The following is a 12,453-nucleotide window of genomic DNA, read 5'->3' as shown; positions in this document are numbered from 1 at the left end:
CAAAGGGGAGAAGGAGAATGGAATATTTAAAAATCATTAGGAAATGTGATGCATTTTAAATACCATTGGGGGAAAACCTGAAATTTATTATATTCTACAAGTACCTCCCTAAAGATGAAACCTGGAAAAGGGATTATCCCTATTCTATTGACCCTGGGTTCCTGGGTTTGACGTTGTAATGCCCTCCATCCTTCCACAGGGATGACAGTCTCCCAAGTTTCTTCATAGGCAAGTTCAAGACCTTCAGGTGTGAGACTCCACTCTAGCTCCTGCTCCTTTATCTGCCTGATTCTGTTCAGTCAGGAATCCTCTCCTTCTGTTCAACTGCCCACTTAACTCCATCCCAACATTCCCTCTGCCCCCTCTCTCTCCTCATGAATCTCTCTCTGCTCACCCTTTCCCTGCTGCATTTGAATCGACATAGGCCTCCTCTATTCGCCAAAAGCCATGATTCTACCTCTTCTGCGCTTCTGCCCTTTTGCCCTGCTGCCCTGTCTCTTCCCAATCACCCCCAGACTTTTTGAATGCCTTCTCTATTCAGTTAGCCTCAATTTCCTCTCATCCAATTCTGGCCTTGATCCCATCCTGTCTGACGTCCATCCTTACTACTCTACCAAACCACCCTCACCTCCCCAATGATCTCCCCAATCAGTGGCCTCTACTCCATCTTAATCCTTGAATCTTGTCAGCATTTGGTATTTCCCTTTTCTTTCTAGTCTTGTTTTCAAGGAACTGTAAAATATTGGTTCTTTGACCCTCCAAATTGCTCTCTCAGTGTTTCATATGCTGGCTCCTCCCACTTACTGCCACCTCTCCTCCTCCCCTCAACATGATTCTTCCTCAAGATTCTGTCCTGAACCTTCTACTCCTCTTCCTTTATACTCAATCTCATTAAGGACTCATCTAAGCTTTTGATTTCTTCTATTATTTGCAGGTTTTGTCTCTCAATTCCATCTTTCCACCCCATTACCTCTATCCATTCGGTTCCAGATTTCCCACTCTCTTCAAGAGCTCTCTAATTGCTCTGCGTGCATGACAAAGAAGCCCCCAATTATTCATTCCTGCCCATCTTTCCCATCACAGTAGGTAGTGCCCCAGCCATACGCATCCCCCACAAACCTGAAAACTTAGGATGATCTTTAATGCCTCTGTGACATTTGCTCCAAATATATATCAGTTGCCAAATTGAACAGCTTCCTTCTCTGCAATATCCTCATTTTCTGTTCCCACTGTCAAAGTCCCCTGTCGGTTTATGTCTGGACTTCTGTGATCTTCCTGCTCTTCTCCCAGTCTCCAACCTCCTCCCTTTTCATCACTATGGGCAGGGAATGTGTCTGTTTATTGTTGTACCCTACTCTCCCAAGCACTTAGTACAGTCCTCTGCACACAGTAAGCACTCAATAAATACGATTCATCGACTGACTAACCTTGTCATATGTGTGGCTTCAATCACGTCCATTCACTGTTCTATTATACAGCCCTTTGGGAACCCCCCTGCCCCATCGTCCTCCAAGCTTCTGACTGTTGCCTTCGAATGTCTCCTTATTGCTGACCTTATTGCTCTTCCTTCTCTCTGTCGGCTGTCCTATTGCACTGGGCTTCAGGCATGACCCAAGTTATCCTGTGTCACCCCCACAACTTGGTCTTGCCTCTGAGTCTTTCCCAAGCTCTCCCTTATGCATGAAACAAGCTCCCTACTTTGGTTTGCAGTAGCATATCCCTCCCTTCCTTTAAACCACAATTCAAAGCCATTCTTCTACATTCTGCTGGCACAATCTCTGACTCTCTCCTCCACTTTCATTTATTCTTGAAGTTATGCTATTTGTATGTATGCTTTTTTTCCCCTATTAGATTAATTCCTTGAGGGCAAAGTCAATAAATCAGTGGCATATATTGAGCACCTACTGAGCATTAGGCACTGTGCTAAATACTTGGGAGAATACATTGTAGTAAGACACACATTCCTTGCCTTCAAGGAACTTACACTCTAATGGGGAGACCAACCTAAAATTACTTACAGACATTGAAAGCAGGAGGAAGAAGAGAAGCAGTGGAAACAATCGGGGAAAAAACAGCTGGACAAATAACTGCATGCACAGATAAAAATATAAATAAGTAAAAGAATATTCATTCAATAGTATTTATTGAGCGCTTACTATGTGCAGAGCACTGTACTAAGCGCTTGGAATGAATAAGTCGGCAACAGATAGAGACAGTCCCTGCCGTTTGACGGGCTTACAGTCTAATCGGGGGAGACGGACAGACAAGAACAATGGCAATAAATAGAGTCAAGGGGAAGAACATCTCGTTAAAACAATGGCAACTAAATAGAATCAAGGCGATGTACATTTCATTAACAAAATAAATAGGGTAATGAAAATATATGCAGTTGAGCGGATGAGTACAGTGCTGAGGGGATGGGAAGGGAGAGGGGGAGGAGCAGAGGGAAATGGGGGGAAAAGAGGGTTAAGCTGTGGAGAGGTGAAGGGGGGGGTGGTAGAGGGAGTAGAGGGAGAAGAGGAGCTCAGTCTGGGAAGGCCTCTTGGAGGAGGTGAGTTTTAAGTAGGGTTTTGAAGAGGGGAAGAGAATCAGTTTGGCGGAGGTGAGGAGGGAGGGCGTTCCAGGACCGCGGGAGGATGTGGCCCGGGGGTCGACTGCGGGATAGGCGAGACCGAGGGACGGTGAGGAGGTGGGCGGCAGAGGAGCGGAGCATGCGGGGTGAGCAGTAGAAAGAGAGAAGGGAGGAGAGGTAGGAAGGGGCAAGGTGATGTAGAGCCTTGAAGCCTAGAGTGAGGAGTTTTTGTTTGGAGCGGAGGTTGATAGGCAACCACTGGAGGTTTTTAAGAAGGGGAGTGACATGCCCAGAACGTTTCTGCAGGAAGATGAGCCGGGCAGCGGAGTGAAGAATAGACTGGAGCGGGGCGAGAGAGGAGGAAGGGAGGTCAGAGAGAAGGCTGACACAGTAGTCTAGCCGGGATATAACGAGAGCCCGTAGCAGTAAGGTAGCCGTTTGGGTGGAGAGGAAAGGGCGGATCTTGGCAATATTGTAAAGGTGAAACCGGCAGGTCTCGGTAACGGATAGGATGTGTGGGGTGAACGAGAGAGACCAGTCAAGGATGACACCGAGATTGCGGGCCTGAGAGACGGGAAGGATGGTAGTGCCATCCACGGTGATAGGGAAGTCTGGGAGAGGACCGGGTCTGGGAGGGAAGATGAGGAGCTCAGTCTTGTTCATGTTGAGTTTTAGGTGGCGGGCCGACATCCAGGTGGAGACATCCTGGAGGCAGGAGGAGATGCGAGCCTGAAGGGAGGGGGAGAGGACAGGGGCGGAGATGTAGATCTGCGTGTCATCTGCGTAGAGATGATAGTCAAAGCCGTGAGAGCGGATGAGTTCACCGAGGGAGTGAGTGTAAATGGAGAACAGAAGAGGGCCAAGAACTGACCCTTGAGGAACTCCAACAGTTAAAGGATGGGAGGGAGAGGAGGCACCAGCGAAGGAGACCGAGAATGACCAGCCAGAGAGGTAAGAGGAGAACCAGGAGAGGATGGAGTCCATGAAGCCAAGGTGAGATAAGGTATGGAGGAGGAGGGGATGGTCGACAGTGTCAAAGGCAGCAGAGAGGTCAAGGAGGATTAGAATGGAGTAGGAGCCATTGGATTTGGCAAGAAGGAGGTCATGGGTGACCTTAGAGAGAGCAGTCTCGGTAGAGTGGAGGGGACGGAAACCAGATTGGAGGGGGTCTAGGAGAGAATGGGAGTTAAGGAATTCTAAGCATCGATTGTAGACGACTCGTTCTAGGATTTTGGAAAGGAAGGGTAGTAGGGAGATAGGGCGATAACTGGAGGGGGAAGTGGGGTCAAGAGCGGGTTTTTTTAGGATGGGGGAGACGTGGGCATGTTTGAAGGCAGAGGGGAAGGAGCCATTGGAGATTGAGTGGTTAAAGATAGAAGTTAAGGAAGGGAGGTGGGCAGGGGCGATGGTTTTAATAAGGTGAGAGGGAATGGGGTCCGAGGCGCAGGTGGAGGGGGTGGCACTTGCGAGGAGGGAGGAGATCTCCTCTGAGGATACTGCAGGGAAGGATGGGAAAGTAGGGGAGAGGGTTGGTGGGGCGGAGGGGAGAGGCGGAGGGGTGACTTTGGGGAGCTCAGACCTGATCGTGTTGATTTTCGTGAGGAAATAGGTGGCCAGATCATTGGGGGTGAGAGATGGGGGAGGGGGAGGAACAGGGGGCCTAAGGAGAGAGTTAAAGGTCCGGAACAATCGGCGGGGATGACGGGCATGGGTGTCGATGAGGGAGGAGAAGAAGTTTTGCCTGGCGGAGGAGAGGGCAGAGTTAAGGCAGGAAAGGATAAATTTGAAGTGTGTGAGGTCGGCTTGGTGCTTGGACTTTCGCCAGCAGCGCTCAGCAGCTCGAGCATAGGAGCGTAGGAGGCGGACAGAGGAGGTGATCCAGGGCTGTGGGCTAGTGGAGCGAGAGCGGCGGAGGGAAAGGGGGGCGAGAGAGTCGAGATGAGTAGAGAGGGTGGAGTTGAGAGCGGAGACCTGATCATCGAGAGTAGGAAGTGAGGACAGGGCGGCAAGGTGAGGAGAGATTCTTTTGGAAAGACGGATGGGATCGAGAGAGCGGAGGTCTCTGTGGGGCAGTAGCGAAGATTTGCAGGGGGAGGGAGTGTGAGAGATGAGGCAGGTGAGAAGGCTATGGTCAGAGAGAGGGATTTCAGAGTTGGTGAGGGAGGAGATAGTGCAGCGGTAGGAGATGACGAGATCGAGGGTGTGACCGAGTCGGTGAGTGGGCGCGGTATGGTGGAGGAGGAGGTCGGCAGAGTCGAGGAGGGATAGCAGGCGGGCGGCAGAGGAGTCGTCGGGTACATCCATATGGATGTTGAAGTCTCCGAGGATCAGAGTGGGCAGAGAGAAGGAGAGAAGGAAGGTGAGAAAGGGGTCAAGGTGGTTGAAGAAGTCGGAGGTGGGACCGGGAGGGCGGTAGATGAGAGCGACAAGTATCTGGAGGGGGTGGTAGAGGCGAATGATATGGGCTTCGAAGGAGGGGAAGGAGAGGGAGGGGGGAGGAGGGATAGTGCGGAAGCGGCAACGGGGCGAGAGGAGGAAGCCGACGCCTCCTCCCTTACAGGTGAGTCTGGGGGAGTGGGAGAAGGAGAGGCCTCCGCTGGAGAGAGCGGCGGCGGAGACCGTGTCTTCGGGAGTGAGCCACGTTTCTGAAAGGGCGAGGAGGAGGAGAGAGCGGGAGAGGAAAAGGTCATGGACGAAAGGTAGCTTACCTGTAATAGAGCGGGGGTTCCAGAGGCCACACTTGAAAGTAGCTGTGGGTGCAAGGGGGGGAGGAGGGGAAGGGCGGGGGGAGGGGAGGGTTTCTATGGGAAGGAGGTGGCGGGGCCCTGGACGGGGAGAGGGGGATGAGGGGTAGCGGTGGGACAGGAGGACTGGGATGGGGCGTGGGTGGAGAAGAGAGAAGGGGGGAGGGGGTGAGGAGGGGGTTTGGTGGGGGGAAGAGTAGGGGGAGGGGGAAGAGGGGTAGCGCTGGTAAAGTGGGGTTCTAGGGCGGGGGGGGGAGGAGACAGAGGAGAGAGCAGGAAAGAGCTGAGCGAGAGGGGGGAAGGGGAAGGGGAGGATAGGAAGGGGCGGGAGGGAGGAGGGGGGGAGGAGGGACATGGTGAGGCCGGAGAGGTGGGTGGTAGCACTGACAACAATAAACAGTAACAAACGAAATCGGTAATATAGCAACATGATACAGTATGATACAATACAGTAGTGTTAATAAGCGGGCGATGACCAGGGTCGGGGGTAGGCTCAATTAAGGGGCGACCTGATCAAACTCAAAGTCAGGCGGCTGGTGAGGCCAGAGAGGTGGGTGGCAGCACTGACGACAATAAACAATAACAAGCGAAATTGCTAATATAGCAACATGGTACAGTAAGACACAATACAATAGTGTTAATAAGCAGGCGATGACCAGGGTCGGGGAACGACCCGACCCTACCTGATCAGACTCAAAGTCAAGCGGCCAGCGGCCGAGAGAGTCCCAGAGCTCATGACCAAATGTCCCTGTGGCAGCTGGGGGGGGGGGGGGGGGGGCCTGAGGTTGTCCGGGATGGGTTGCGGCCGTAGGCGGCGGCTAAGGTAAGGTAACATGGTGAGAACAAGGACATCGTCTCCCGGGGCGGGGGCAGGGGAGATGAATCACCTCAAGGGGGAAGAGGGAGTGAGGGCTTCCCAAAATGGCCGCCTCAGGCGGAGTGGGGGCTTCCCAAAATGGCCGCCTCGGGCGGAGTAGGGGAGCGGTTGGGGAGCACAATGTCCCCGGGCCCGAGCAGGGGGACACAATGTCCCCAGAGGACACAATGTCCCTAGGGCCGAGCAGGGGAGCACAATGTCCCCAGGGTCGAGAAGGGGAGCACAATGTCCCCGGGCCACCTATGTACCTGAGTATTGAGGAGAGAAAGAAAATGTTTGACCTTGGGCAAGTCACTTAACTTCCCTGTGCCTCAGTTACCTTATCTGTAAAATGGGAATTAGTACCGTGAGCCCCATGTGGAATATGGACTCTGTCCAAACTGATTAAGTCCAAGTGCTTAGTAGTATAGTCCAAGTGCTTAGTACACAGGAAGCACTCAAATACAAATGATTGATAGATTGATTAGCTTGTATCTACCCCAGCACTTAGTACAGTGTCTGGCACATGATTATGTACTTAGCAAATACCATAAAAAATGGGAGAGGGGCACATAATTGCTAAAGGTGCGTGCTGGGCTGACATAAATAGGTGTTGTGAATTAACTGGGGAAGATTGTAAATTCCTTGTGGACAGGGATCCTGTCTTCTCCCTGTATTATACCCTACCAAGCTCTTAGTACAGTGCTTTGCCCCAAGTAGACATTCAATAAATATGCTTGATTGATTGGAAAAGGCTTCCTGGAAAAGTTGGAGTTTTAGGAGGGCTTTTAAGATGGGGTCAGTGACCATTTTGAATAGCTACCAATCAATCAGAGGTATTTATTAGGTTCTTACTGTGTGCAGAGTACTGTATGTACCCGAACTGCTTATGGTAGTGCTGTGCACACTGTGGATTCTCAGTAAATACTGGTTGACTGACTAGAGGGTTCTTGTCCTTTCCATCCAAGTGGGACTTGAGGGATTAAAAAGCTAAGTACAGGTTCTCTTATCTTTACCCAACAGGGTCACAAGCGAATGTTTGGAACTTATTTCCGTGTTGGTTTCTATGGATCCAAATTTGGTGATTTAGACGAGCAGGAATTTGTTTACAAAGAGCCTGCAATTACCAAACTCCCTGAGATTTCTCACAGACTGGAGGTAAGAAAACCATATGTCCAGCTTTTCACATGTTGCATTTTTAGAAGATGAAAATAATGCCAAGCGACACCAAAGGATTTTTACTAAGAGCTCACCCTGCTAAACCAGGTAGCGTTTCTGTTCATTCACTGGATCCTGTGCTCTGCTCTGCTCCCTGGGTTGGCACTTCTGTCTATTCTAGTAAGTTTTCCCCAAATACTGACTCCTAGGAGATTCACTAACCTAAGTTCACTCTTGTCTGGCTGCACCATTCCAAAAGTAGAGATGTCCAGCACTATTGTAGAGTGTCATTTTTTGGGAGTCAAAAATAAAACCACGTTCACTCTTGATCTCTTTCCAGGGATTTTATGGACAATGCTTTGGTGAGGATTCTGTGGAAGTGATTAAAGACTCTGCTCCTGTGGACAAAACCAAGCTGGATCCTAATAAGGTTTGAGATAAGTTTGCACAACATTAGCCACTTACATTCACCTCCTCAAAACTCAGGGCCTGAAGAGGTTACAGACTCATGGTCCTTTGAGACCTTTGATTTTAGCCAGATAATGCGGCCTGAGCCCACAGACCAATGACCTAAGAAATGAACATCCAGAGTCAGAATCAGATTCCCCTGATGTGTGGCTGTGAACTAGAGCAGACTCTTGAGCCTGGCCTGCTCACCATGCCCCAAAGCTTCCCTGACATTCAGGAGTAGAGACATTGGACATACAGAGGGCTTGTCAACTGCTTCTGGTCAGCCTCCTGGATGCCTTGGCTGACTGGTCATATAAATGAATAGTATTTATTGAGCACTTACTCTGTATAGTAGAGTATACTTACTCTGTATAGTAAGCACTTACTCTGTATATTCTCTAAACTGTAAGCTCACTGTGGGCAGGAAATGCATCTGTTTGTTGTTGTATTCTCCCAAGTGTTTAGTATAGTGCTTTGTGCACACAGTAAGCACTCAATAAATACAATTGAATGAATGAATAAAGGATGCTGTGTACTAAACACTTGGGAAAGTACAAAAGAGCAAGTTGACACAATCCCTGCCCTCAAGGAGCTTATAGTCTAGCAGGGGAGACAGACACTAAAATAAATTGCAAGTAAGGGTCAGCCATAGGACTTAAAGATATGTTCATATGTGCACCAGAAGTAGGTGGGGGTGTGAGTACCCAAGTGTTTTAAGTGATGCAGAATTGCGGAAGTGGCAGTTGGAGTGAGCTCCAGAGCAAGTAGGAAAGGAGAAGAGGGAAGTAGGGTGAGAAGTAAGCACTCTGTTGACATCCAAGTGGAGAGCTTAGGGGTTTGCCAAGCTGACCAAATCCACTAATAATGACTGTGGTATTTTTTAAGGATTTCTTATGTTCCAAGCACTGGGGTAGATACAGTATATGCAGATAGGGCACAGTCCCTCTCCAACATGGGGCTCACACTCTATGTAGGAGGGAGAGCCCAATTTGTGTGTATTCATTCATTCATTCATTCATTCATTCAGTAGTATTTATTGAGCGCTTACTATGTGCAGAGCACTTACTAAGAGCTTGGAATGTACAATTCGGCAACACAGAGAGACAATCCCTGCCCATTGAAGGGCTTACAGTCTAATCGGGGGAGACAGACAAAAACAATAGCAATAAATAGAATCCAGGGGGTGTACATCTCATTAACAAAATGAACAGGGTAATAAAAATATATACAAATGAGCAAATGAGCACGGTGCTATGGGGAGGGGAAGGGAGAGGGGGAGGAGAAGAGGGAAAGTGGGGAAAAGAGGGCTTAGCTGCGGAGAGGTGAAGAGGGGGCAGAGAGGCAGCAGAGGGAAAAGGGGAAGCTCAGTCTGGGAAGGCCTCTTGGAGGAGGTGAGCTCTCAGTAGGGCTTTGAAGAGGGAAAGAGAGTTAGTTTGGCAGAGGTGAGGAGGGAGGGCATTCCAGGACAGCGGGAGGATGTGGCCCAGGGGTCGACGGCGGGATAGGCGAGAATGGGGGACGGTGAGGAGGTGGACGGCAGAGGAGCGGAGCCAGCGGGGTGGGCAGGAGAAAGAGAAAAGGGAGGAGAGGTAGGAGGGGGCAAGGGGATGGAGATCCTTGAAGCCTAGAATGAGAAGTTTTTGTTTGGAGCGGAGGTTGATAGGCAACCACTGGAGGTTTTTAAGAAGGGGAGTGACATGCCCAGAGCACTTCTGCAGGAAGATGAGCCGGGCAGCGGAATGAAGAATAGACTGGAGCAGGGAGAGACAGGAGGAAGGGAGATCAGAGAGAAGGCTGACATAATAATCCAGCCGGGATATTATGAGAGCCTGTTCCAGTACGATAGCCATTTGGGTGGAGAGGAAAGGGTGGATTTTGGCGATATTATAAAGGTGAGACCGGCAGGCCTTGGTGACTGATTGGATGTGTGGGGTGAATGAGAGAGCTGAGTCAAGGATGACACCAAGGTTGCGGGCTTGAGAGACGGGAAGGATGGTCGTACCATCCAAAGTGACAGGGAAGTCAGGAAGTGGACAGGGCTTGGGAGGGAAGATAAGGAGCTCAGTTTTGGACATGTTGAGTTTTAGGTGGCGGGCAGACATCCAGGTGGAGACGTCCCGGAGGCAGGAGGAGATACGAGCCTGAAGGGAGGGGGAGAGGACAGGGGTGGAGATGTAGATTTGTATATCATCTGCGTAAAGATGATAGTTGAAGCCGTGGGAGCGAATGAGTTCACCGAGAGAGTGAGTGTAGATGGAGAACAGAAGAGGGCCAAGAACTGACCCTTGAGGAACCCCAACAGTTAGAGGATGGGAGGGGGAGGAGGAGCCTGCGAAGGAGACCGAGAATGAACGGCCAGGAGGAGAACCAGGAGAGGGCGGAGTCTGTGAAGCCAAGGTGAGATAAGGTGTGGAGGAGAAGGGGATGGTCTACAGTGTCAAAGGCAGCTGAGAGGTCAAGGAGGATTAGGATAGAGTAGGAGCCATTGGTGTATCCACCCCAGCACTTAGTACAGTTCCTGGCACAGAGTAAGTGCTTAACAAATACCATAATTATTATTACTGTTAGAACAGGTATTGAATCTCCATTTTACAGATGAGGAAACTCTAGGCTGTAAGCTCGTTATAAGCAGAGAACATGTCTGCTAATTCTTTTGTAGTGTACTTTCCCAAGTGCTTAGTAAGCACTTAATAAATACCCTTGATTAATTGATTGAGGAATCTGAGACCCATAGAATTTAAGTGACTTGCCCAAGATCACAAGCAGGCAAGGGGCAGAATCCAGGTCCTCTGACTTCCAGGCCCATGCCCTTTCCACTAGGCCATGTCATCTCATAGTCAATCAATCAATCATATTTACTGAGAGCTTACCGTGTTGTGGGCTGCCTACTTAGAAAGAAGAAAAATAACCTTGGACATGGGTGTTGGTGGGCAGGGTTACAAGCTTTTTATTCAAGCAGCCCAATGTTGCTTTATGAGAATTAATGAAATATTTCTATAAAGCAGGGGGAGTTCTTGAGACTACAGTTTGTTATGGGTTTCACTCAAAACTTAGATTACATCATATACTTGTTGCATAAAGGCCTTTCCTGTACACTATCATAACAGGTTGACCCCCAGTCCCTTAAATATGGCTCTCCAAGTTTCCCTGAATGAAGAATGTTTTCTTTCCTCCCCTGAAAACCAGGTTGCAAGTGTATATGTTAAAATCTATCCCAGCATAAAATGGTATTGAAAGAGGAGTGAGAGCTGGACTTGTGGTCCACTTAAACATTTATCACCTCCTCCTTCCCAATTCTTCCTCCTTTCTGACTCCCTCCTTTTGTGAATATGGGAAAGCGTTTCGGGATAGCAAGGCTTTCTCTGTGGAGCAGGGAAGGAATGATGGAGGTGGGTTGAATTCCTGCTTGATGCTGTCAGTTGTGGTATCTTTAATGAAGTCAGAGAGGTCCTGCTACTATGTGTTGGGGCATGCCAATTTCACTCATCATGATCTGTTTCTGCATTTGGAAAATAAAACTTGTCTCCTCCTCCCCCTCAGGCCTACATACAAATCACTTTTGTGGAGCCATACTTCGATGAGTATGAGATGAAAGACAGGGTAACCTACTTTGAGAAGAACTTCAACCTGCGACGCTTCATGTTCACTACCCCTTTCACCCTGGAAGGGCGGCCTCGGGGGGAGCTGAGTGAGCAGTACAGGAGGAACACTGTCCTGACCACATTGCACGCCTTCCCCTACATCAAAACCCGGATTAACGTCATCCAAAAGAAAGAGGTAATGGCACCCTGAAAGGCAGGGCAAGGCCGAACTAATTGTACAGCCAAGGTGTGCCCCTCCCTTCCCACAAATCCCAACCCAACCAACCACCAGCTCTCACCTGCGGCCAAAGGAGGGAAACCGGGGCTGGGGCATTGTGTCCATGAGCCAGGAGGTAAGAGAAGCTTATGGGGAAATGGGGGAGGAGGGGAGCTCAAGAGTCTGGCCCTCCCACAGTGAACCTTCAGCAGCTGCCTTATTGGCACAGCCCTGCTGAAAGGACCACGTACTGATATAGAGTTGCTGGTGTGATTCACAATCAGTCAATTGATCCATTGTATTTATTGAGCACTTACTGTGTGCACGGAATTGTACTAAGCACTTGGGAAAGTAGAGTATAACAGTTTATAGCCATGTTCCCTGCCCACAAGGACCTTACAGTCTAGAATGGTAAGTCAGTAAGTCAGAGTGGTGGTGTGTAGCAGTAGGTGCTCTGAGGTGAGGGGACTAACTGGAGTGTGGCATTTATTCCCTCCTGCCCACACCGGATTGACAAATACTGTGAAGGAGCAAGTTCTCGATTTCTCTTATCACCATGATTATTGTGGGGGGTTTTCCGCCCACACTGGGGCAAGCCTCTTCACATCCTTTGGGTACCTGTTTGTCTGACTAGCCACCCTCTGCTCCATAATGGCCTTGGAATTTAAAGTCTTCCATATTTTTGTTTGTGATGGTGGTGGTGCCATTTGACATTAATCAAGTACTGATACTGAGCTAGGTAGGGTACATGAAAAAACATTCCGTATTCAGTCTCTTGAGTTCTCCAGTATAGCTCTTTTTGGACAGCTTGAGTTTCACATTCCATCCACGAGGATGTACACAACATCACTGTGGGACACCAGGGCTTTAGCCAC

The 12,453-nt window shown here is 49.5% G+C and overlaps 1 protein-coding gene across 5 annotated transcripts in view; it reads left to right on the top strand.

Moving 5' to 3' along the window:
• DOCK8 (dedicator of cytokinesis 8) overlaps window positions 1–12,453 on the top strand; it is a 194,247-nt gene that overhangs the window by 171,586 nt on the left and 10,208 nt on the right. For all 5 annotated transcript variants that reach the window (XM_029055093.2, XM_029055091.1, XM_029055090.1 and 2 more), the window contains 3 exons: window positions 7,196–7,330; window positions 7,671–7,760; window positions 11,321–11,557. In XM_029055093.2, coding sequence (XP_028910926.1) covers window positions 7,196–7,330; window positions 7,671–7,760; window positions 11,321–11,557 — 462 coding nt within the window. The remainder of the gene's footprint in view (window positions 1–7,195; window positions 7,331–7,670; window positions 7,761–11,320; window positions 11,558–12,453) is intronic.

This window comes from Ornithorhynchus anatinus, chromosome X5 (genome assembly GCF_004115215.2).
Source record: "Ornithorhynchus anatinus isolate Pmale09 chromosome X5, mOrnAna1.pri.v4, whole genome shotgun sequence".
Lineage (NCBI taxonomy): Eukaryota > Metazoa > Chordata > Mammalia > Monotremata > Ornithorhynchidae > Ornithorhynchus > Ornithorhynchus anatinus.
This window is presented reverse-complemented; position numbering and strand designations above follow the sequence as displayed.